Source organism: Pelodiscus sinensis, chromosome 7 (assembly GCF_049634645.1).
Source record: "Pelodiscus sinensis isolate JC-2024 chromosome 7, ASM4963464v1, whole genome shotgun sequence".
Lineage (NCBI taxonomy): Eukaryota > Metazoa > Chordata > Testudines > Trionychidae > Pelodiscus > Pelodiscus sinensis.
The window spans coordinates 74,184,162-74,211,799 of record NC_134717.1 but is presented as its reverse complement, the minus strand read 5'-3'; the positions used below and the strand labels follow the sequence as shown (position 1 = coordinate 74,211,799).

Here is a 27,638-nt window from a genome sequence, read left to right as displayed (position 1 = left end):
TGTCTATTGAATGGAGTACCTAAAAAGAGATATTGGGAGAGGACAAGAATGGAATGTCTCCATAGGATTAACTCTTGGCACAAGAGCAGGATCTGCATCAAGGACATGCTGATGAAGTGGCTCTTCTAATGCATTTAATAGATTTGAACACAGAAATCCTCTCCTGGAAAGATCAAGTTTTCCTGCATCCTTCTGCCCACAGACATGTCAGTCTTAGAAGGTTCCAAGGAACTCTGTTCTTGGCCACTAGGAGACCATGGCTTGAAACATCAGGATTTATGTGGTGACTGCAATGTTTGCTTCTCTATGTAATTTTGCTCAAATAAAAGTGTTTAACGATGGGATTATACAGAGTCTATCCTTTCAGAGGGATTCTAGTAATCTAGTAACTGCAGATGGGAGACAAAGAATGGAGACCAAACTAAATAAGAGGAACCTACTTTGCTTCAAGTTAAAATATAATCTGCCACATACCTAAAGAATCTGATGGGACTACATAGTCAAAATGCAAAGACACAGAACGAAAGCAAAGAAGCTCCTTTGTGAACGGCTGTCAATGTCAAAGAGACTTAGTTTTCAGGTTGTGGTATTTCGTGCACTTTCCCTTTCAGTGGCCATACAGGCTTTCTTTCAGCTATGGATTCCATGGCAACTAACCTCAGATTGTCAGAACCAGAACAACTTACACTTACAGGTGATTATTTTACGGTAATGTTTTAAAGACCCTTGTCTCATTTTTGCAGATCCAACATTTGCTTCTGTGGAAACAGCAGTTGCCATCCAGAATTGTTAAAACTCTGCCAAATTTCCTCAAGGGTTCCCCAGTGAGCTCTGAGACTACTATGTTTCAACCGTACACCTACAGGCATTAGGATCCAAGACTGCACACACACAAATGCAGATTTGAAATATACAAAAACAAAGAGAACTGACTAGGATGGTTAATTAGCTGAGAAATCCTGACTAGGAAGTTACTCTGGAGTCAACAAATAAAATCCAAACCTGTGTTAGATAATTAGTTGCTGATTTGTTTGCACTGCAGCCTGGATGATCCTTCAATAGTTTTGTCTGTGAATAGATCATGAAAATGCCAGAGGACGTTCCATTAGTACATGTCTCACATGTATTAATCAGGAAGACAGCTTTTTTTCCTTTAATTTCTATATATAATGGTACTTTAAAAGAGTAGAGAATAACTCTGCTGTTTACACTAATGTTCTTTTTTTTGGTTCAATAACAACAACAACAACTACAACAAAAAAAGGGGGCTTTAGCAGTCCATAGTAGAAGGAGCTATTGAGGAAAGCATGGGAGCGGTTCTGTTTTCCCAGACCGCACATATCTTTCCTGTTACGTCTAGATTATATGGTATTTTCATATCAAAATTATGTTAAATTCTATTTATATAAAGTGAACTGAATATGTAAAAATAATTTCTGATCCTAAATTTAACTTCCCAACATTCTGGATGAATTAGCAGATCCTCATGAATGGTTTGGATAAAGATGTTCTAAGAACAAACTCTGACCTTTTTTTAAAAAAATAAAACAGTTTTATGTGCTTAATTTAATGAATATATTAATTTTACAATATACAGCTGTCATTGGCAATGTGTGCCAAGGATATATTACATGTCAGTACCTGAAAAAAAATTATTAGAATACTGGTGCCCATCCTTTTCCCCCATTACCAGATGTGGAATCAGTCCATACTCCCCCTCCATTGGTGCACAGTTAGCCTAGCACAGGAACTTGGACTAATGATATAATGGGGGTGGGGAGAACAGGATGGGGGTGGAGCTGAGGCTAAAGGTAAAAAGCGAATGAGGGCATTGCTACGCTGGGGATACAGTAGCAGGCACAGCAAAGAGGGTTTGGCCTGGATCCTGCTGCAGTCCCTTGTCTCCCAGTGTTTCTCTCTGCCCTCTTGTGGAGGGTGCCCCACAATTTGGTATTTGAGGTTTGGGTCCCCCCCCCCTAAAACTTGGAGAAATCCAGGTGTTGCAGAGGATAAAGAGAACAAAGAAAGAAAAAGACAAGCTTTGGACTGGTTCATGTCTTATGCTCCTTGTTTGAATCACCATCCTCTCCTCTTCATCCTTTTATGACTACAGGGAAATCGTGGTAGATTAAAGTCATTTCTGTGTATATGTGATGTTGTACTGCAAAGAATTCCTCAGAGGAATTCATATAATCAGTTCCAGCCTCTTCATTAACTTAATGTATATATCTGGTTATTACTGGCCAAGATAACTATTGATTCCTCCTCTTGGTGGCTTTGTTGAGTAATATAGCATGGGGGGAGGGTGCATTATGGAAAGAAGCATTTTTATTCTGCGTTAAACTATCCCTGCTTGTGACTTAACTATTTTGTGAAGCTAAGTGTTTCATACTCCGCTATGGAAATACATTTGTAAAGTACTTTTTAAAAAGATGTGCCATTCAGTGCTGTGGCTATTTTTAGAAGTTACATTTTGTGAATAATTGTTGAAAATATTAATAAATATATTTGGATTTATGCCAATGAAACTTTTGGTAAATGAATACTTGAGGTTAGATTTATATGATTTATGGAAAGGCGTACACACTTTGTCCACTTTTTTCTCTTTTCCTATTTGCTCATTTCCACCAAGTGGATGTTGAATATAATTAGTTTTTCTTTCTATAGAAGTTTGGGATTGTTTGGTTTTTGGTTTATTTTCTGGAAATCAGTTTGATACTGATTTTGGAATACTAAAAACTTCCAGGTTTTAATCACGTGAAAGATTTATCTATAATTAACTAGCAATGCTCTTTTCAGCCTTCTGTGAAAGAATGCACTTTCAATTCTTTTAATTGCTTCTAAGGAGACGGAAAAAAAAAATTCTTGACCCATGGAGAAACCAAAGAAAGGTGCTCTCCCAAGATACGAGGAGATTGGAAAGCACAAATTAATCCACAGAAATACGTTTTTTATATGGTACACAGCAACATCATTCATTGCTTGAAGCTCCATCTAGTACCTCATGAATGGTTGGCACAACAGAACAAGTAACCTTAACTTGAAATGTCCCTGCATTTGCCTATTTAAATCATACCTTTCTTAAATATTCCCAAGTACAATTTTGTTTGTAAAACTTTCAATATAATAAAACCTCATAAAACTATGAGAGTCCCTGTATTAAACCAAATCACTTAATGCCATTTATTGTTAAGAAAATTAGAATTTAAAAAAATATTTACAAACTATATACTGATGGAGGAAGTTACTTGTACTGAATTAGGTTACAGTAAAGCTCCACTTAAAGCAACTGTTAAAATTGACTAACTAATTTCCAAAAAATCCAGTTATGATCTGTTTTTTCCCCAAAATTTGAAAGGGCTTTCTGTTCTTCTGTAGATGTTGTTAAGGGCCTTTTCAATAAGGGATAAATTGACTGTACCAAGGGAACATTACGAACTATCTCTGTAACGGTGTTTGCATAAACTTAACGAACAGGAAAAAAACTTGTGACAGACTAACTTGGCCACCCCTCTGAGGCAGGAAAAAAAAAGTCATTCGCAATGGTGAGACAAGAGACAATTTTAACATAGCATACTGTCTCCTTGATGACTGACCACCTTCACAAACTATGTGTCCCACCTTGTATAAGGTTTACTGAAGTCATCCTTATGTAGTTTTGGGGGCAGGAAGAAGAAATAATGCCTACTATATGAAAAATATGTACAACACAGATTTGGAAAAGATAGGATGATTTGGAGTGAGTGACTATGCTTTCAGCTCATTTAAATCCATTTTTCCATCACTAAATGACAGCTCTGTCTTGGATTCCAGGGACATCCTGTAAATTATTGGGCCCAGTTATACTTTTATGCTACCATGTTACTGAGAAAAAACAAACCTATTTCCCTATAAGTCCTGTGGAGGTGCTACTTTGATCCCTGCTTTCTTGAACTGTGTTCCTAAGGTTTGGTGACCATGCTGCATGAAAGTTCTCTACATATAATTAAGTTTTGTCTATTTGGAGCATAGGTAAGACAGCCTTCTTTGAGAGCCACATCATAAAGGAACCATTCTTTTGGATTCATGAAGTTTTCAGTTTGCTATTTTTATTAGAAACAGCATGCTAATATACTAATCCACTATATATACACAATATACATACTACTATACTAATCTCCATGGAATTCAGTAGCAATTACACGCCAGATAGGTGATTCCACCCTGAAAAGTGACAATCTTCATTAAAATTGCATTGTAATTGATTCCAGTTTAGAATAATTAGAATAATAGAATACTAGAACTTGAAGGGACCTCAAGAGATCAAGTCCAGACCCCTGCCGCATGGCAAGGCTAAGCAGTGTCTAGATCATCCCTGACATATGTCTATCTAAACTGCTCTTAAATATCTCCAGTGATGGAGATTCCACAGCCTTCCTAGACAATTTATTCCAGTGTGTAAACACCCTGACATTGTGAAGCTTTTCCTAATATCCAACCTAAACCTCCCTTGCTGCAATTTAAGCCCATTGGCACAAGGGAATGGTCAGATGCAGTTTGGTACTAAATGTTCAGATTTCTGGTATACAGGCAGTCCCCGAGTTAGGCGGATCCGACTTATGTCGGATCCGCAGTTACGAATGGGGCTTTTCTCGCCCCGGAGGACGGGAGTGGCGGGACTCCCAGATGTGCCGCGGTCCCGCCTCCCGCGTCCTCCAGGGCGAGAAAAGCTGCTCCCCCCCAGCAGACCAGGGAGACGCGAAGCAAAGCCGCGGAGGATGCGGGCGGGACCGCGGCGCGTCTCGGCGGTCCCGCCACCCGCGTCTCCCTGGTCTGCTGGGGGGGGGGGCGCGCAGCTAGTGTGCTCCCCCCCCCCAAGCAGACCAGGCTTTTCTCGCCAATGACGCCTGGGGTAGAGCAGCTGGGGCGCTGCCGGGTTGGTCCCGCAGCGCCGCTCCTCGGCGCTACTGGACCAACCTGCCAGCATCCCAGCTGCTGTGCCCCAGGTGTCCCCAAGTCAGCCGCTGCTGAAACTGACCAGTGGCTGACTACAGGAAGCCCGAGGCAGAGTTGCTCTGCCCCGGCTTCCTGGAATCAGCCGCTGATCAGTTTCAGCAGCGGCTGACTTGGGGACACCTGGGGTAGAGCAACTGGGGTGCTGCCGGGTTGGTCCCCACAGCACTGAGGTGCGGCGCTGCGGGGACCTACCTGGCAGCGCCCCAGCTGCTCTGTCCCAGGCGTCCAAATTCAGCCGCTGTTGAAACTGATCAGCGGCTGATTCCAGGAAGCCCAGGGCAGAGCAACTCTGCCTCAGGCTTCCTGTAGTCAGCCGCTGGTCAGTTTCAGCAGCGGCTGAATCTGGACGCCAATTCCAACTTACAAACAAATTCAACTTAAGAACAAACCTACAGTCCCTATCTTGAACGTACCCCGGGGACTGCCTGTACTATAAGATTGTAAAGGTTCTCACATATTCTGTGGTTGTGTCGTCACTGATGCATATTAACATCATTGGACAGATGAAGTGTCTTTCATAACTGCCCATTTCAATGCTTTATAAAAATCCAATATGAAACAATTAAAATATCATTTGAAGTTTAGGGTTGTGAATTTGACTTATTTAAAGGTTCAGAAATCAGTTCAGAAACATTCAATAGACTGACTTGTTGCTTCCTAAGGATATTACTTCTTCCCTCTGGCCATTCAGTGTTGCTATTAAAATGCCATATGAAGATGTGCCCTCATTATCTAAAAAAGTTAAAATACTGAGAAACATTCACTAATATGGATTTCAGAAATCTAAGAGGTCCATATTTTATTGCTAAACTAGGTTACAGTCCAGGCAACGTCTACCACTAAAACTTAATTCTTTGTAGGTTTGTACAGACCTGTTCCAACAGGAGATCGAGAAAACATTTAATGCAGACTGTATAGAATATACCAATGGAGAAGAAATTTCCTCTATAGAAATATTCCAGAATTTTTTTATGTAATTATTTGGAAGAAACAAAATACAAAGTTATTTGTGAAAAGTACTTCACCAGTTATTTGTGAAAAGTACTTCACTAGAACTTTCACCTTAGTTCCCTTTTCTCAGTTTCTAGCTAGCAGTATGCAGGATCTTCATAACCATAAGTGCCAGAAGGTTAACCTGGGGAGTTGGAAAATGTAGGTTCTGCAGCAGGCTAGAAGGGGGTTTACCCAGGAGCTTTTTCTATGGGCAAGTGGACAGCTTGGTTAGATAATGAATAATTAAATTATGTGACTGTCAGAATAAAAGTGTCTATAAGGCATTCTGCATCCTTTATCTTGTCAGGTTTAACCTGGGTGGGCAGGGGTGGTGTCCCTAGCTTCTGCTTGCAGAAGCTGGGAATAGGCAACAGGGGATGATCAACTGATCATTATCAGTTCTGTTCATTCCTTTTAAAGCACCTGGCATTGGCCACCGTCAGAAGATAGGATACTGGGCTAGCTGGACCTTTGGTCTGACCCAGTAGAGACATTCTTTGGAACAAGGTGTGTCTCTTAGTATTTGTTTGTGTCCATAAAGCACCTAGCACAGTTTGTCCCGAATCTTGGTTGGCACTTGTAAAGCTTACTTTAATACAAATTAGGGAAATTAAAATGCTTTTAAGTAATCTTGTAACCGCTGAACATTTCATGGTTATACGCAGAGCAGCAGCTGGCTTTCTGGGCACCAGGAACTGGCTTTTAAGATGGTTCCCTGCGCATACTGGCTCCCACTTGCCCCTCCTGCGCTGCTGCCTCTGATACAGAAGCAGCAATGTGAGGGGGCAGGCAGCATACCTGAAGCCTGTATTTAACTATTAATGTTAACCAATGGGTCCAGGCTCATTGCATACATGGTTAACCAGTTACACTTTCTAATAACCATAACAACATATTCTGCCCAGTTTTAAGTGTGGAGAACGTTCTTCTGATGTTTGTGGGCCATATGTAAAACAACTGGACTCCAAATGTTTTTGCAGGTTCAGCTTTGGGTGCCACTTGAGCTTCCTAAGTAAGACAACAGGGTCTCAAAGCCTAGTGCGTGTTAAATGTTAAACTGAAGATAAATTAATATACATTGTGTCTTCTTACACAATCATTTTTTTAAAAAAAATCAAGTAAAATATAACATTTTATCTGAGCAACATCTTGTGTACTATTATACCTGATTTACAGTCCCAAATTTTTCAAAAAGATCTATACCTGGAGCCCAATTTCCAAGTGTGATCCAGCAAGTTTTGACTGATCTTAATTCCACAAAACAGCAATTGGCGTTAACTGTGAACCACACTTAACAGGAGGCATTTTGGAAGATCACAACAGAATGTGAATCACTTCTGATTACAAAGTGAAATTACAGCAAACAAACAAAATCCCTCACAACCTTATATTTCAAAATGCAAACCAGAACAAGTCTAAGGAGGAAGTTGTAGAAAATAACCCACCCTCCCACTTTCCCTGGTTAAGATCTTATGTTTGTACAGCTCTTCACGAAGCAACATATGGTCTAACGCTAGAGCTGCTAGGAGACACTTCATTCAACAACATTCCATCACACACCAAACAAGCTTGAATCATAACCCACTGTTTTTAAGGAAACCTGTAAAAGTTTTGGAATTTAAAACACTTTTCAGTAACTTCTGATTAATAGCATGACTAGGTTAAAGTAAAGTCCTATTGTCGCTTCATAACCACACAATGTAGCGTAGCCATTCTCCCAAGCGAGCACCACATACAAACAGCACCTTAAATTTTGAATGAGAAAGTCTTTATCACGGGTATACGCTTCAGTAAGAGACATGTAACTACAGTTATGGGGGGGGGGGGAGAGGCAGTGTCTATGGAAAATCATCCAGGTTTCCACTTCTGAGATCTGATACTTTACACTGAGTGATTTAGAAGCAACCTGTTGGAAAACAGTCAAGTATCAAGACAGATTGGAGTGGGCATTGCCCGCACTGTGAGATCTATAAGTCTGTGCCAAATAATGAACTGTATTCAAACTTTGATGTTTGACTGTTTCTTTGAAAAGGTTAAAAATAGCTATGTTGTAAAACATTTGCTTTAATATCTACTGTTGAAACACTACACTGCAGAGGGTCAAACAAAAGTGTCACCAAAACGTTCTCCTTCATTTAGAGGGAAATTTCAGTGAAACAATGAATTAAAAGTCAACCAAATACAACAAATCATTTTACCTTAAACAAACTTCCAGCTCCACCCAACATTATTAAAAATTATTATAAATAAACTAAGAAACAGAGGTTCCATCTTCCAACGTGCTCAGCTGTCTGCCCATATATCAGCAAAGCATGTATACAAGCATGCTTAACTATAAAACATCTGAACAATCCGAATTAAGTCAATGGGTCGATGCATATTCTTAAAGTTATGCACTTTTGCTTATGTATTTGCTGTTCTAGAGACAGAATGTCAGCCCCGTTGCAGGATCCAGCTTATCGGACGGTTTTAAGGACTTCAATTGCAGCTGACTATCTTAAGAACTATTTCATGATGCCAATCAAATCACTGACAACTTTCTGTTAAGATCATGTCTCATTAACTGTTGCAACTGACAACACTACTGCCAAAGTAAATAAGAAAAATTCTAGAAATATATTTGCAACAAAATGGTTGAGAGAATTCCACATCAGGATGGAATCTGGAAATAGATACAAACATTACTGATGTAAGGAAGCAAAAGTTTAAGTATATGTGCAAACTTTCCAACTTGGAAAAGAATTAATGAGGGAGGAACAGTGAGTGAAGACAAGGAGGAAGGACAATTAAGAGGAATTTTTTTCAAGTACGTAGATGAGACAACTAAAAGGATTTGTGAATACAGTGCAGTCAATGGGTATTTTCACTCTGAAAAAATAAAGCTAAATTTAGGAAAAGTTTTAAAAGAAAAAAAAAATAAACCTGGTGAATACTGCTAAATGGAAAGAAGCAGCAGCATACTAAGGGTACGTCTAGACTATATGCCTCTGTCGCCAGAGGCTGGTAGATTAGGCTACCCGACATAGTAAAATGAAGCGGCGATCAGCTGTTTGTCGGCTCAGCGCGATATTCTGGACGTGCGGGTGTCGACATCAAAGGTATTTGTCGACCACCCAGGTAAACCTCCTGATTATTTAAATCGCCGCTTCATTTTACTATGTCGGGTAGCCTAATCTACAAGCCTCTGGCGACAGAGGCATGTAGTCTAGACGTACCCTAAGTAAGCATGAAGTAACTTTGGGAGTTACTGAACTGAAGTTATGAGCTGAACAGCAGAGTTATTTTTTGATTCACTTTTTATTTACACTTCAGCTTCCCAACAATATATCTCAACACTACTTTTGTTTTCTTTACTCCAACTGCATTTTGAAATGAATCCCTTGGGAAAGTTTTGCAATAATGGGACGGACTGATGAAAACAAGTGAAGCTAGGCACTTTTCAATAATATTAATGACACTCCTAACTATTTATCTACAACTATATTTTAAATGAAGTTCCAAAGTCAACTTTTAATTTTCTATACTTTTGAGTAAAATGCAACTCTATAAATACTGAATTATAACATTATCTTGTGAAGTATTTTTCTATATTTATTAAAAGTAATTATTTTGATAAATTTACTCATTAACGGTATCATCATTTAATATTTTATCAAAGTTGCTAGTATTTTTTCCCTATTGCAATAAAACCACAAAGCATTAACCCGCATCAGATAGCAAACGCACTGAGTGTGGCCACTTGAAACAGGCATCAAGAACATGCAGGTCAGGGGAAACAGGTATGCCAGGGGAAGGGCCAGCTCTGGAGAAAAAATGAAGTAGCCCATTTATTTTTAACTTCCCTATTACTGATGGCAGGAAGCCAAGGGACAGGGAGAAGACTACGTTTTTTTTTTAAATATGGAAGAAATTGGAAGGATTAGGAATTATTTATGGAATTGAAAAGGCACTGTTGTTGCTCTGACTCAAGCCAAAGGCAATAGAGAAGGACCTGGGGATGATTGGCTGCGCACAAGAGATAACCGTTCAGAGCAGCGGGAATCAGGCACTACTGATATAAATATATGATCCAAAGCACAGCATGCCAAGACACCTAAAATGGAGCACTCACAGGGAGACTCCTCCAAGAAGAATGGCTTATAGAGAGTGCTACTGATAACTTCATGGACATCATGATGGTGCCAATAAATGTCAGAGATTTTCCTCTCACCTTCTAATAAGATTTTGGGTGGGTGGGGGTGTGTCATTATGTGATCTTAATAGTTTGTGTTACTTTCCTAGGCATATGGATGGATGGATGAACAGATGAATATAATACACACAGAGAGAACTGGTATTCTTCAGTGTTAGGGAAGTAGCACCTGGCTCAGAATCTGAGGGACAAACTGTACTTGTGATGTTGTTCCTGAAGCATATGTTGATCCATCAAAGGCTGCAATGTGCATCTGAAAGGTCTTGGTATCAATAACATATTATCCCTTTTTAAAAGTTACTGAAAGTATATACATCAGGAGCAACCAACCATACTCAGGAGCAATGAAAGCCAAAGGGAACCTCTGTGAAGGAATCTACATCACCACTCACTTCCCAGAACATGCTGCAGACTCTCATGCACATCTGGAATTTGGACAAGAGTGACTGCAGGCATTCCAGCAGTAGCACTGTCAATTCTACTTCCTCTCTTTCTGGGTCCATCACCTGTTCCAGTACCTCTCTCAAGCTTTCATATCTTCCACACATGACAAGCATTCTAAGCGTGTTTGAATGGACCAAAATGTGTATTATAATATTTAATCCTCAAACAATTGTGTAGGAAAATGTCATTTACCTTTGTAAAAGTCCTAAAACTCATGTGCATGCACAAACAGAACAACATTTCATCTTGAGCCTAAATAAGGCTTGTCAATCTGCCAGACCAAGAATCATGGTGAAAAATCAAAATCTGGGTTGGAGGGTCAGTAGGGCAGAGATACACATGTACAAGGGACTATTGTGCAAGAGGTCAAGAGCCAAGTAAGCACCTGCACTGCAGTTAGTTCCCTAGATTCTTTGTTTTTCAGAATAATGGAGCAAAAGGATTCTTTGATGCATTCCTACCCACACTAAGGGACTCTACTAATACCTGAAATCCTTGGGAGAAGGTAGAGGAGAGGAATCATCTGCAATAAGTAAGTTTACGTAAATCACTGTCATATCATCACCTACGTTTGACATAAAAATCTATGCTGAAAACAATTTGTTGTAATAACTTTTGAAAGTATTATCACTCTAATAAGATGAAATCAAGATATTTAACAGTCACTTTTAAACCTGAAATAAAAAAACATTGTTCTTGTTGTAACAAGCACTTGTGCACTCTCTCTCGCTCTCTCTCAATATTCTACATAAACAGAAAGGCTGTGTCTACACTGGCACCCTTTTCCGTAAAAGGGATGCTAATGAGACACTTCGGAATTGCAAATTCCGCGGGGGATTTAAATATCCCCTGCGGCATTTGCATGAACATGGCTGCCGCTTTTTTCCAGCTCGGGGTTTTGCCGGAGAAAAGCGCCAGTCTAGACGGGATCTTGCGGAAAATAAGCCCTTTTCCGCAAGATCCCTTATTCCTACTTTCAAGTAGGAATTTAAATATCCTACTTGAAGGTAGGAATAAGGGATCTTCCGGATATTTAAATCCCCCGTGGAATTTGCAATTCCGAAGCGTCTCATTAGCATCCCTTTTCCGGAAAGGAGTGCCAATGTAGACACAGTGAAAGAGTGTAATATGAAAATGAGACCTATTGACACAAAACTGGTGAGGTATGCTAGTTAAATAATTCTAAAAAGTAACAATTTTTGCAGTCTTGTGTATGAACCTGAGTCACATGAAATCAAAACAGAAAAATTAAATAAATGTTATGCTTTACAGCAACATTTAAAAATGAAGGCCTAAACTGTCCTATTAAAATGAACACTGCCATAACATCAATATAGCATGTCTATCCCACCTCCAAAATTAATATAATAAGATTTACTGAGCACAGTTTTCTAGAAGTTGGGGGAGGGACCCAAAAATGCCATGCTAAGGATGGTTATAAGAACGTGAAGGATACACTCTTCTGTTCAGTCACTATTTTCAATGTAATTATACAAAACAGAAACCAAACCTCAGCTGCAGCGGTTTCCAAATAATTTTGTAGCAAAGAAAAAAGCTTTCTATTTAAAATGTCGAGCTAACCAATGTAATACAGGATTCAAAAGGTGTTTTTACTTCCATTATTTACACATTCTTTGTTTATTAAAAATAGAAGATTTTGCAGATGTTGAAGTACAGTAACTACAAGCCAGCTCTGGTCATGTCCCCTGAATGTAAAAAGATCAATACGGAACCTCAGAAAGAAAAATATTAAATTTCAAAACACTTTTACATAGCTGTAGGCCTTAGTAAATGCTGGCCCTGAAGTGGTTTTTATTTTCACTTCCACCTCACACACAAATTCCAATTTTACAAACCAATACTTTTTCTGGGGTTGGCAGTTTGGGACTTGCTTCTGTCTCCCCTAATAGCAGACAGATTTGAACCACAGTAACATTTTTAAAGTAAAATTTTAATCTGGATTTTCTTGTTCGGGGTTTGTGGGCACCGTGCCAAGACACTGTCAGAACTAAGGGAAAAATCACCCTTTCCAATTTCTCTTAAGTATACTGCTTGATAGTAGTAAGAAATGAGAAAAATTCAAGTGCAGAGAATACAGATGACAGCATGGATATATTATTTTTGTGTCTGTCATGTAGTGGGGGGGAAGAAGGGCCTGAACTTTGATTTTCAGAAGAGGAAGTTACTCACACTGTATACTAACTGGCATTCTTTGAAATGTGTGTTCCTATCCATGCTCCATTCCAGGTCAAGCTGTCCCTGTACCTTTGATTGGAGATTTTCACAGCAGTTCCTATGCTGGCCGCCCACATGAGAAGCCAACCTCATGACCTGCCAGTGCTTCAATAGGGTGTTCACGGCACAGACTCCTCAGTTTCATCTCTACAAAGGAGCATGCCCCACAATCTGAAGTACCTGGGAGAAGGGCAGGTAGTAGTGATCTTCACGTGATCCCTCTCATGTCAACCATTTCTAGACAGAGGCTAGGGACAACCATTCCTACCCATCCTGGCTAGTAGCCATTGATTAACCTAACCTCCATGAATTTATCTAGCCCTTTTTTGAACCCTGTTAAAGTCCTAATCTTCACAACATCCTCTGGCAAGGAGTTCCACAGGTTGACTATGTGCTGCGTGAAGAAAAACTTCCTTTTGTTTGTTTTAAACCTGCTGTCCGGTGACCCCTAGTTTCGATATTGTGGGAACAAGTAAATAACCTTTCCTTATTCACTTTCTCCACACCACTCATGATTTTATAGACCTCTGTCATCCCTCCCAATTTAGTCTCCTCTTTTCTAAACTGAAAAATCCCAGTCTCTTTTATCTCTCTCTTCATATGGTACCCATTTCAAACTCCTAATCATTTTTGTTGCCCTTCTCTGAACCTTTCCCAATGCCAATATATCTTTTTTGAGATGAGACAACACCTGTACGCAGTATTCAAGATGCGGGCCTACCATGGCTTTATATAGCAGCAATAAGATATTCTCCGTCTTATTCTCTATCCCTTTTTTAATGATTAATAACATTTTGTTTGCTTGTTTGACTGCTACTGAACACTGAGTGGATGTTTCCAGAAAACTATCCACAATGATTCCAAGATCGCTCTCTTGAGTAGTTTAGCTAAATTAGTCCCCATCATATTGTATGTATAGTTAGGATTATTTTTTCCAATGTGCATTACTTCACACTTATCAACATTACATTTCACTTGCCATTTTGTAGTCCAATCACTTAGTCTAGTGACATCTTTTTGAAGCTCTTCACAGTCTGCTTTGATTTAAACTACCTTGAGCAGTTTGGTATCATCTGCAAATTTTGCCATCTTACTGTTTACCCCTTTCTCCAGATCATTTATAAGTAAGCTGAATAGGATTGGTCCCCGGACAGACCCTTGGGAGACACCACCAGTCACCTCTCTCCACTTTGAAATCTTACTGTTTATTCCTACTCTTTGTTTCCTGTCTTTTAACCAGTTATCAATCCATGGAAGGACCTTCCCTCATTTTCACATTTGAGTTCTTTCAGAAGTCACTCGTGGTCCCGGTGACTTGTTACTGTTAAATTTAGCAATTTGTTCCAAAACCTCCTCTATTGATACCTCGATCGGAGACAATTCCTCAGACTTGTCACCTAAAAAGAATAAGCTCAGATTTGGGAATCTCCCCAATATCCTCAGCCATGAAGATTGAAGCAAAGAATTAGTTTAGCTTCTTTGCAATGACTTTATCATCTTTGAATGCTTCTTTAGCATCTTGATCATCTAAGGGACTCACTGGTTGTTTAGCAGGGTCCCTGCTTCTGATGGACACCCCGAGAGACACACATCTCAAAGAACATCAGTTACTGCACAGGGTGAGGAATCTCTTCTCCTTTGAGAGATGTCACTGTGAGTACTCAATTTTGGATCTTGTAAGAAAGCTTCTGGCAAGACTGTTCTACTGAAGCTGGTGTCCAAAGATGGCCCCTGCATGAGAATGTAATGCTTAGCAAACATAAGGGCTGATGCCCAACTGGCCACCTTGCATATTTCGGACAGTGGAATATTATGAAAAAGCCTACGGAAGTGGACACGTATCTAGTAGTGTGTGCCTGATTGCTGTAGGAGGCTGGACTCATTTCAATAGCTCCGGGTGGAGTTAGTTTTGCCCCACAATTGTTGAGTGATAGATATAAAGAGCTTAAAGGTTTGTTGAAGAGGCTTAGAAGGATAATGCTGTATGAATGTCAAACATGTGCACTGCTGCTTCAAATGCGCTGGTGTATGGTTTGGGGAAGAATAGGTTAATTCTTAAGATGGGGACAGAGGAACGGAAGAAGAGAGGGGAAAGAATGTTTCTGCTCATGTGAAAAATATTCTACAGATCAAGATATAGAAGTGGAAATAGGAAATGGAATATAGTATGAAGACAAAGACAAGGCATTTGTTTTCATGTAAATCTACAGTGCAATATTTATCATGGTGTTGCAATAAACTGTTAATGTAAATAATTTTAGTAGAGATTAATACCTGCTTTGTGAAAATGTGTGCATATTTTGAGAACCAATTAAAAACAGTTTGTGCAGCTCATCTGACACTATATCCAACACGGCTGAGTCATATGCTATTTAAGATCTACCATGGAATTTGGCAAAAAAAGATTCTGGCTCAAAAATCTGCTGTGGTTGCTTCTTTATTATAGAGACCTTTCTTGCAGCATACAAAATCATCTATAATATTTACAGCACCTGCGTGCCTGTGCTATTAAACATCAATACAATCTGTGTTTATATCATCTCCATACTAATCAGATCGATTACTACTGATATATTGCCTTGTCATGCCATCGTAATACTAATCAAACAAATGGAGCTGCAGGAAGATGCATCAGATATTTAAGTATTTAACAGGATACTGTTAGAAAAAAAGAAAGGAATGTCACTGTGCAGCTCTATCGCAGGAATTAACAGAGCTGCCAGAGTCTCATAGATGTTACAAGTGGTGCTGCAGCAATTTTTTCAGTAGCTACCAAATAGGAATATAATCCAGTTTGTAGTGATAAAACAGACATGAAAAGGAAATATGGTTATTCATTCTGCTTCACTTGCAAGAGCCAGTGAAAATATACTACTTTAGAATATGCCAACATAATACTTCCTGCATTGACCCTTGATAATACTTACTCCATGAACCATTTTTTAAAACTATGTACACAAAAAAGACATACAACATGTAAACAAAGAACGCACACATTTTTATAGAAAAGAGTTTTTCCCCTACTAATAATTATCTATTGTACCACTCCACTGTCAAGAAATTTTACATTAAATAGTCACTATCTTTGAGTTTCTTCTTACAACAACTAAACCATTTCAGGAGCTCTCAACCTGAATTTTCCTGACATAAAACAACGTATTTTAGAGTATGTACACAAAATAAAACTTTTGAAAGCATTTCCATATATTTATAGCACCACTGGGTTTTTTTTTTAAAATAGAAAATACACAAATACATATCTTGATTTAATACAGAACATTAAAACTATTAGGGCAATTTATTTTCAATAGTTCCAAAACGGACTAATACTAACTATACTGGAAAATCTAAAAATTAAGAGTTACATTGTTTTAAAATCATTTTTAGACAAGTAATTTAGTTTTTTTCCCCCATTCACAAAATAATTAACAGGTGCATTTGTTAAAGAAGTTAAAATTTTATGTTAATTATTGGATGAATTTATGCTAACACTTCACTCTTAGGGCACATCTACAATAAATGGGAAGGTCAACTTAAGATATGTAACTTCAGCTACATTAATTATGTAGCTGGAGTTGATGAATCTTAAAATCACTGTCTATACAGTGGGTGGGTTGACTGAGACAAACACTCCCATCTGCTTCCCTTACTCCTCGTGAAGAGCAGGAATACCGGCGCTGATAGAAACACCCTCTCAGCTCACTAGACCTGCTAAATTGAACCCCAGAAGATTGACTGTGGCAGCATCGACCTTCCATGTAGCGTAGACATGGCCTTATATGGCACATTTCATCTTAATATCAGAGTACTTCACAAAATAGTACAGTGAAATCTTCTAATGGCCAAAATACCTGTTCTTTGCAAACTGTTCTCCATCTTTATTTGTAAAATAAAGAGAAAAGGGAGAAATTGTTAATATTTATTAAAGTTAGCATTTATGTGGTGTCAATTATATTTAGAAGAAATTTATACTTCATTAAGATAAAAGAAATGATAAAAGAGTTATTGTTTACATTTTTGCTATTGTCACAGGGTCCATTCATGCAACCATTACTGACGTAAGAGTCTATAGGATCAAGTCCAGAGCTTGACAGGAGACACGTTACAGAAAAACTTGTTTACATCCTGATAGCTGATTCTTTAAATAAATAAATAAATAAATAAATAAATAAATGAATAAAAATGTACAGCAGCATGGAAGTACACCAGTCAAATATTCTAAAACACTGCAAAAATAGGACACCGTTCTATAATTTCAAAATAGACACAGGAACTTCTAAATATTGACATTGTTTCGTAATCTTTTAAGTATAGTGTTCACTATGGTAAAAATGGATGAACAAATTTCCAATTTATTGGAATAGCAGTAAGAGATAGCTACAGATATAGATATAGACGTGCTTGCTTTGGCAGTGATTTATATCACTGCCATTCCAATACTATTACTGAAAGTTCTCTAAGCAGAGAGACATTTAAAAAAAACCTTACCTTTTCTATTTTCTGCTACTGCATAATTAAAAACAGTCACGGGGAAAAGATTATGCAACAACAGTAACCAATCTAAGTTTCTTTTTAAAAGTTACTTGGAAGAAAACACAGATGGCACTCCAAACAACAATATAAAACATACTTAAAAATAAAATACCATCCTCATTGTGGGACCAATAGAATCCAGGTGGTTCAACTGAGTGCTAAAAGCTGCACTAATCTGCACTTCAGATCTCAGAAAGTATTAACACCTGATACAGTTTAGAAAGGAGGAAAAGAAAGTATGCATGTGTGAATTAATAAACAAATACTTTTAAAGAGCAAAAGAAGAAACACTTTTACACTATCAAATATCTTCACATGGGAGGACTGGAGAATTCCTATATTCACCATAGGTTACAGGACCGTGCATATTCATGTATCTGTGTTCTGCATAAACAATTAGGGATTTCTAAATTAAAAGAAGGCAGAGGCAATTTTATTTACATAGATCACATTTTGTGTAATTCCTTCCCCAACTCTTTCCATCCATCCCAACACTTTTTTAAAACTATGAGAGTCTCTTATGCATAACACCAGTTCATCTACTTCTGCTGCTTATACCTCACTTAAAATCCTAGCCTACAAAGACATCAGAATTTTTTGGCCTTATCTACACTTATTGAGAAACTGACATTCCAGAGATCAATCTCCTGGAGATGGATTCAACAGGTCTAGTAAGGACACGCTAAATCAACTGCTGATGATGCTCCCATCAACTTGGGTATTGCACCACGTTATGAGGCGTGAGGGAGTTTGATGGAAACCCCCTGCAGTAAATCAAACTAAGGTATGTTGACTCCAACTATGCTAGTCACAAAGCTGGAATTGCATACCTTAGTTTGAATTTTCCCATTGTGTACTCCTTGCCTTAGCTGCAGCAGAGATTATTAGGATCACACTGATCAGAGATGGAATTACATAAGGTGGTTCTCCTATGAACCCCTCAAATTTCATTTTTAATTTTGCCTGGTTTCCACTCAGAACTATGACTTGAGCCATACTTGCTTTAAACTCATTAAACTGGGCCTGGATTTTCAGGTTAGTGAGAAAAAGCAGGGGTGTTTCATCTAGTTCCATTATGAAAGCTGAACGCTAATCTGATTATGTTGTCAAACTGAGGATTGTGAACTCTCAATAACAGAGACCCTGTTTTCATGCAAATGCTACTTGCAATGAAAAGATAGGAAAGAAAATGTCAGTAGAATTGTTCCTGTAAGCAAAATGTTTTTCAAATGCTTTCATGAGGTGTCAGCAGCTCTAATTAAAAGTGGATCGTACAGTGAAGCAATGCAGTAGCAGGAAGTCTTCAGTCAAAGCTGTTATACTTGAAATTTATACAGAGGTGAGCAACAGAAGACTGCAAACAATAGCCAGACACGTATGCACAAAGGAATCATACCATGATATATACAATTCAACTATCTGATGGGTCACGTGGTGGTAAAAGTCCAGCTACATAAAACAATATTGAACATATACTTGTAACAGAATTCTAGCAGCCTGTTTCTCACTCTCAGAACTCCAGCAATGCTTACTTCTGAAATCACAACAATTACAGTGGCCACTGTATCCCTCAAGCCTTCTAGGACTCAGTGAGGAATAATACACTAATAAATGCAGTTATAAATATAGGCGAGACCATCATGCAAGCCAATAAAACAGCATGAAAACAGCAAACAAAAATTTAAGTACATTACGTGCTAGAAGCCTGCTAAACAATCAGTGGAGCCACTAGATGATCGAGGTGCTGCAGAAGCACTCAAGGATGATAGAGATGAACACATTTTGTTGGTGAAGAGCCAACATGGCCTTTCTAAATGGAAATGATGCCTTACCAATCTATTAGAATTCCCTGACGGGGTCAACAAACATGTGGACACAGATGATCGAGGGGATATAGTGTATTTAGAGTTTCAGAAAGGTTTCTCACCAAAAGCTCTTTAGGAAAGGAAGCAGTCATGGGATAACAGGAAAGGTCCTCTCATAGATCAGTAAGTGGCTAAAAGATAGGAAACAAAGGATAGGAATAAATGATCAGCGTTCGAAATGGAGAGAGGTAAAGAGAGGTGTCCACTAGGGAGTCTGAAGCAGGACCAATGCTGTTTAGCTTATTCACAAAGTATCTGGGGAAAAAGGTAAACAAGGGGGATCTCACAAATTTGGCTGTGCGAGCAACAGAATGATAATGTTAATAACTTTAAAACACTGCACATTTGAAAACATAATCCCAACTACACATGCAGAATGATGGAGTCTAAATTAGCTGTTACCATTCAAAAACAAAGTTTTTGGAGTAATTGTGGATCACTTTCTGGAAACATCCATTCAATTTGCAGCAGCAGTCAAGAAAGCTAATGTTAGGAGCAATTAGGACAGGCATAGATAATTAAAGATAGAAAATACCATGCCTCTATGTAAATCCATGGCACACCCACATCTTGAAAATTGCAATTAGACCTGGTCATCCCATCTCAAAAAAGATATTGGAATTGGAAAAGGTACAGAGAAGGGCAACAAAAATGATTAATGGTATGGAATTTCTTCTGTATGAGGAGAGATTAATAAGACTAAAACTTTTCAGAGAAGGCCAGAATTATAACAGAGTTCAAGAAAGGAATAGATAAATTCATGAAGTGTAGGCCCATCAATGGCTATTACTCAGGACGGGTAGGAATGTAAGGCCATGCTGTGAGTGTCCCTACCATCTATTTGCCAGAAGCTGAGAGCAGACAATAGGCGATGGAACACTTGATGCTTGCCTGTTCTGTTTTTTCCCTCTGAAGCATCTGGCAAAATATTGGGCTAGATGGACCCGTTATAGCCATTCTTATTTTCTTAAAAGAGATGAGGAATACTTTTGGGATACTCACAAGCGAAAGTATAAATACCACTGAAAAAATCATAATAAATATATCTGTTTCAGCAACGTTCTGTCAATGTTTTTCAAATAAATAAATAAAAGCTCAGAAGGAGGATGACTCAGCAACCACAAGACATCTAAAACCAAACAAATGGTCTTTAAAAATGTATTTTGATTCCTTTTGGTAATGTGTGGGCTCTAACGCAGAAAAAACAACACTATAGAATATGATGCAATGATAGTACACTAATCATTTTGAGTTTATCCAGCATCAGTAAAAAATTATCCAAGACTGTCCATTAATTGCAATTAACTCACATGATCAACTCAAAAAAATGAATCACAATCAGTTTTAATTGCACTAGTAAAATACAGACTATTGATTGAAATGTATTAAATATTTTGGATGTTTTTCTATATTTTCATACATTGATTTCAATTAAAAGACAGAATACAAAGTGTATAGGGCTCACTTTAGATTACAAATATTTGAATTGAAAAATGCAAAAAGAATATTTTTCAATGCCTCATAAAAGTACTGTAGTAAAATCCCTATCATAAAAGTGCAACTTACAAATGTAAATTCTTTTACACAACTGCACTCAAAAACAAAACAATGTTAAACCTCAGAGCCTGCAAGACCACTCTGGCATACTTCTTGTTCTGCCAAAACAGTGCAGACCACTGCATGTTCATTTTTATCATCTGAGTCAGATGCAACAAGTGGAATGTTGATTTTCTCTTCAGACTATCTTTTCGGAGATCTTCCAGAAAAACTTTTCGAAAGAGAGCATCCACACAGCAAAAGCGCATCGAAAAAGCGATTTGCTTTTTCACGAATCATAGAATCATAGGACTGGAAGGGACCTCGAGAGGTCATCGAGTCCAGCCCCCCGCCCTCAAGGCAGGACCAAGCTCCACCTACACCATCCCTGACAGATGTCTATCTAACCTGTTCTTAAATATCTCCAGAGAGGGAGATTCCACCACCTCCCTTGGCAATTTATTCCAATATTTGACCACCCTGACAGTTAGGAATTTTTTCCTAATGTCCAATCTAAACCTCCCTTGCTGCACTTTAAGCCCATTACTCCTTGTCCTGTCCTCAGAAACCAAGAGGAGCAAATTTTCTCCTTCCTCCTTGTGACACCCTTTTAGATATTTGAAAACCGCTATCATGTCCCCCCTTGATCTTCTTTTTTCCAAACTAAACAAGCCCAGTTTATGAAGCCTGGTTTCATAGGTCATGTTCTCTAGACGTTTAATCATTCCTGTCGCTCTTCTCTGTACCCTTTCCAATTTCTCCACATCTTTGGATGCTGATTGGATGCTATCTTGCATTTAAGTTGTGATTACTATGGACAGAGTGGCCACCATGGTACCTGTGCTTTTTCCTTTTTCCTCTTTCCTCTCCTTTTGAAAGAACTCCTTCTTCCCCATCCACACACGCTTTCCTCGTAGAAAGAGGTTTACCGCTGTCGAGAAAAAAAAAACTGTGTTCTTTCCACAGTTGCAGTATGGACGTAAGTGCGGTTTTTCTGGAAAAACACATGTTTTTCCAGAAAAACTCTGCAGTATAGACATGCCCATAGTGGTTCTGGTGCAGTTTTTACAGAGTGTTGCTCTTTTAAGACTTCTGAAAGCATGCTTCTTCCCTCATCCCCCAAAGATTTTGGAAGGCGGGTCAGATTTTTACACCTTGGGTCAAGTGCTGTAGCTATCTTTTAAATCTTACACTGGTAACTTCTTTGTCAACTCTTCTGTGAAATGTTCTTAATTTGAACAACATGTGCTAGGTCATTATCCAAGACTGCTATAACATGAAATATATGGCAAAATAAATTTAAAACAGAGGAGGAGACATACAACTCTCCCTCAAGGCATTTAATGTATTGTTTTTTAACAAGCATCATAAGCATTGAAATATATCCTCTGGAATGGTGGCCTAACCATGAAGGAACATAGAAATGGTTTATCATATCTAGCATATAAATACCTTGCAACACCAGATACAGACATGCCCTGTAAACGGCTGTTCTCACCTTCTGAGGACATTGTAAAAAAGAAGGAAGCAGCATTGTTTCCCATATATGTTAATCACAGCCCTAAAATTATGCTAATTTAACAGAAGATTTTTTTTCTTTAAAAGAATCCAAGAAAACAAGCAGCTCAATAAGTTAAACCCAGAAAAATCTGTAAATTTCAGTGCTGCCGGCCTACTGTATAAAGTGGCAGAAGAGGAGGCATTTACCTACTTCACAGAGGTACTGTGACTATTAATTAATGTTTGTGAAGTTCACTGAAGCTGAAAATTACCATATACTACACTAAATATTAATTACTACTACTACACAGTACTGAAGTTGTTAGCATGCGCTCATTAAAGATACCTTTGTCCAACAAATCAAATAAATTCTTAGTACTATACAAATGAACACTTATTACATATAGACACACTATGACCTAACAAGTATCATCATTATGTGTTATCTGTAGTTTATATATAAACTCTCAGTGCATCTCTCTTGAATAAATTAGTCATGCCATGCTTTAAATGAGCCTGGGGTTCTTTTAAATTATGCCTTCTGGCTGGTCACTGTACCATTTCAGTTCTATTCTTAAGGGCCAGTATACCACCTAAGAACAGTTAGAAATATTATAAAACATTGATTCAGGAACTCAAGAGAAGTACATCAATAAACAGAAACACTACAACATATTTTCCCTAAAATAATTACAAGATGCTGGCTCTGCTCCTAAGCAATTATTATATTAGTTTGCCCCTGGTCCCTACAGGGTTATGCAAATTTAAAAAAAAAAAAACTAACTATCCTGTCCATGGGCAAGTAATTTGTGTGCTGAAACATATCAGCTGTAAGTTCCTGTGAGATAACAAGACTTTTTATACACTCCACTGTATTTTCAAATGCTATGGGGAACATATAGGCAACTAGCCAAAAGAGATGGAGATAGAGAGGAGCAGATGACTTTGAAGGCCTGTGGTTACATTAAATCTTTAGCTCCTCCTCTAGGCTTTTTCTCTCAGGATGTCAACGCCAGCCTTCATTTACATGCTTTCAGTCTCCCATACCCTATATTGAAAAAGCAAGAAATTATATTAAAACTAGTTGTCTAGAAATGAGCGATTCAAAGAACAGAAAACACCTGTTAGCAGCTAGTGCTGAGGTAAACACATAATGGCTCACACCCTTCCTCTTTACAGGAAATACCATTTATCTCCTGTTGAGAATTTCTATTGCATATAAGAAATGAAGCTCACCCAAAAGCCATCAAAATATTTTTTCCTTTTAAGGCTGAGAAAACATTCCACAATTTCACCAATTATTTCAAACACAGCCATACTATTGCTATTCTCCAAATGAGCATTCCTTCGAAACACCAGTACATGACAATTTAAGCCTCTATAGTGCCTGGCCTCTAGGTATAGTTGGCAAACTCTCATCTAAAATTAATCTGGTACTAGGAAGATCAACAATCTGAGATCCAAAATCACAACATGCATCGAACTCTCCGGGCAGACTCGCCCGGTAAAAATTTCTACTTTTCAGTCTTAAAAATGTAAATGGTCAACCCTCAGATTGTTTACCTAACAAACTTTACTCAAAGGTTTAAATATTTGAAATCTACCAAAATCTTAAATAAATCTGCCACCATCACAGCACTGGGCATTCACATTCCCCAGATAGATTCTTTCCTTCTCATCCATAGACCCAGAATCCCCTTCCCTCTTGCTCCCCTTCACCCATCTGCGTTCTCTGACAAGACCGCTTGGAGCACAATCTACTTCCCCACTAAAGCAGAAGGAATTTTCTGGTAAGATTCTGTAAGAAATACACAGTACTATTAAAACATAATTTAATACATCTAAAAAGCTAGAAACAGTATTAAAGTGCTCAAATAATTCAGTGCCATTGAACAAGGATCTGGTGTTGTCAACCATTCAAAAATCAGGAGAGTCCAGACACAAACAATTATGATATCTTAAAAGTTGTGAGATTTAAACAAAATAAATTCTGGGTACGTTTTATTTGCTTTCTGGCTCTAGAGCCTTTAGAACAGGGTCGGGCAAAATATGATCAGGAAAGCCAGCTGCTGCAGGGCCATGTGAATCTCTGAATGCTGAGAGCCCAAGGCAGGGGCAGAGGCTTCTCACACTACTCCCGCCCCCAGTAGCTCCCACTGGCCACTTTCTGACCAATAAAAGCTGCCTGTTTGCAGGACAGGCAGCATATGAAGTGCCCCCCCGCGCCAGGCTCACAGTGTTTGCAGCATAAACATAGCCTTTTTAGCTCCTGTGAAAATGTACAGGGACGTGGAAGGCTGGGACCCTAGCTAAAGAACCTGCTGAGCTGATGGCTAGGAGCCACCCAGATAAGGTCTCCCAGCCAGAGTCTGTCTCTGGCACCCCAGCCCCCTCTAACTCTCTGTCCCCTTTATTCCCCCTACCCCATGCAACCCAAATCTTCTGCACCCCTGCTCCAGCCCCCAGACATCTTTCTAGACACTGCAGCCCCTCTTACCCCCCTCCTCAGGTCACAACTCCTTCCCATACCTTGCACCTCACTCCACGATCCCTGGTCATAGGCCAAATTCCTGTACTCCCTGCTGTCCCAGGTTACAACCCCTCCCAGACCCTGCACCCCCTCCTGTACCCCAGTTCACTGTCCCTTATCACAATATCCTCCTTCACACAAACATCCTCCTAGATCCCACACTCCAATTCCTTACCCCTTCTACATGCAACCACTATCCCAGACCCCCGCACCTCCTTCATTAATATAATGGAAGTGCATAGCCCTCGACCACTTACCAAATTCTTGGAGTGGCCCCCCATCAAAAACTACTGCCCACTCCTGCTTTAGAGGCTACGTTTCCATACTTAAAGTGCCTGAGGTGTCTAAGCTCCAGTGTCAAGGCATCCACACAGCTGCTTACAGCTAAGTCCAGCAGCTCAGCACTCAATACACTTACGCTCCACAAAGATTCACACACGAGGCATTTTTCTGCCTATGTGATCTTTGGGACCTAATTTATGGGCATTCTGAGAGCACACCAGAACACACATCCAGAGATCAGAACACAGGACCAGGGTTCTCCCCTCTGCCTGAGTTGAAACAGCTATTTGAATTACAGGACAGTAAGAAAGGTCATAGTGAGCCAGACTAATGGTTGACCTAGCCTAGTATCCTGTCTCCGACAGATGCTAGTACCAAATGCTTCTGGCAATTGGAGGTTTTGGGGACACAGAGAATGAGGCTGAGTCCCTGACAGCCGCTGAAGGACCTATCTTCCATGAATAGAGTCTTGTGCGTCCCCATTTCAGGCTGAGGACTGGCACTGAAGAGAAGCTAGAAGGTGAAGAGGACTGGTGGGGAAGGGTGGCAAATAAACCATTTTCCTTCCTTTGCCTTTTATATAAATAGCTTTAAACAATAAAAAAAAATTCACTGAAATTCTAAAAAAAATTAAAAAGATTCACAAACAGATGCAATAAACCTGTCACAACTTCTATGCAGTAGTTTCATGGCTGCCAATGCTAATTAAAAACTGAAAATATCTGACCTACACCTTACTTTCTTTTAATAACATAATGATCAAGTCATATAGAAATGTGCTAATTTTTGCAGTTTTTAAAATTGAAAAGCCATCATTTTATTAGGCCATTAGATACCATTTTCTTACCTCTTTTCCTGGCAACTAACTGTAAATGAAATGTTCTGCAGCAATGAAAATTATAGGAGTACATTTATAGCAGCACTCTTGTAAGCTGATGGAGATAAGGCACAAATGACAGAGGGCAACTACAGCACCCAACAATTACAACCTCCAGGTTACTTCAGAATGTAGAATCTTCTTTTAAAAAAAGTTATTCTTGTAAACCTGAACAAGTACAGCAGATGTATTATGTGTGTCGTATTGGTGTTGCTATAATTTGAATTTTTTTAAAGCAAAATATTTTAAATTTGTTCAGTTTGTCGAGGTTCCCCTTCCCCTGCATACTCCAAACAGAACACTACTACCTCATACAAAAAACCAAGATAAAAAAGAATTGAAAGGAGTTTCTTCCACTTCATTTTAACAATACTCCATATTTTGTATGCCTCCACTCAAGAAAAAAGAAAACACAAGGCAAGCTATCAATCAGTTGCACTACTTAAAGTCAAATTTTTCAAACCTGAATGGCCAAAGGTAGCTACTTAAGTGTGCAGGTAGACCTAGCCATGTGAAGGGCCTGGTTTACAACAGGGGAAAGAAATGCCTGAAGATGGGATCTGTGGGTGCTTCTCAGGTTACTTATTTTGGCACTTAGATATGGATTCAGATGCAAAACGAACCATGTTTGCCAGCTTTGGCAAAGTACATACTTCTGTAATTTAGAGCCATTTTCAGAGTACAGGCAGTCCCCGGGTTACGTACAAGATAGGGACTGTAGGTTTGTTCTTAAGTTGAATCTGTATGTAAGTCGGAACTGGCATCAGCCGCTGCTGAAACTGATCAGTTTCAACCACGGCTGAATCTGGACGCCAGTTCTGACTTACATACAGATTCAACTTAAGAAACCCAGGTGTCCCCAAGTCAGCTGCTGCTGAAACTGATCAGCGGCTGATTCCAGGAAGCCTGGGGCAGAGCAACTCTGCCTGGGGCTTCCTGTAGTCAGCCGCTGGTCAGTTTCAGCACCGGCTGACTTGGGGACACCTGGGGCAGAGCAGCTGGGGTGCTGCTGGGTTGCTCCAGTAGCGCGGCTCCTCGGCTCTACTGAAGCAACCCAGCAGCACCCCAGCTGCTCTGCCCCAAGAGTCCTGATTCAGCCGCTGCTGAAACTGACCAGCAGCGGCTGAATCAGGACGCCTGGGGCAGAGCAGCTGGGGTGCTGCCGGGTTGGTCCGGAGCAGCGCTGCAGGACCAACCCGGCAGCCCCCAGCTGCTCTACCCCAGGGGTAGGCAAGAAAAGCCTGGTCTGCGGGGGGGGGGGCACTAGCTGCAGCCCCCCTTCCCAGCAGACCAGGGGGACAGGAGCAAAGCCTTGGAGCACGCCCGCAGCGGGACAGCCCAAGCGCGCCCGGGCTGTCCCGCTGCGGGCGTGCTCCAAGGCTTTGCTCCCCGTCTCCCTGCAGACGAGGGGGACAGGAGCAAAGCCGCCCAGGCGGGGGGAGTCACGCTGCCTGGGCGGCTTTGCTCCGGGGCAAACGAGCAAAGCCGCCCAGGCAGCGGGACTCCCCCCGCCTGGGCGGCTTTGCTCAGGTGTCCCTGGTCTGCTGGGGGGGGGGGGGGGGTCCAGCGGCTTTGCTGGACTCCCCCCCCCCCCCCCCCCCAGCAGACCAGGGAGACCGGGAGAAGCTTTTCTCGCCCCGGAGGACACGGGTGGCG

At 39.8% G+C, this 27,638-nt stretch overlaps 1 protein-coding gene across 7 annotated transcripts in view; it reads right to left on the bottom strand.

Moving 5' to 3' along the window:
- Positions 1 to 27,638, bottom strand: part of PARD3B (par-3 family cell polarity regulator beta) — a 604,960-nt gene that overhangs the window by 434,239 nt on the left and 143,083 nt on the right. The window contains exon 2 of one of the 7 annotated variants that reach the window (XM_075934325.1): positions 19,320 to 19,388. The exons of the other annotated variants lie outside the window; for them this stretch is intronic. Coding sequence (XP_075790440.1) covers positions 19,320 to 19,349 — 30 coding nt within the window. The 5' untranslated portion in view covers positions 19,350 to 19,388. The remainder of the gene's footprint in view (positions 1 to 19,319; positions 19,389 to 27,638) is intronic. 7 annotated transcript variants of the gene reach the window in all.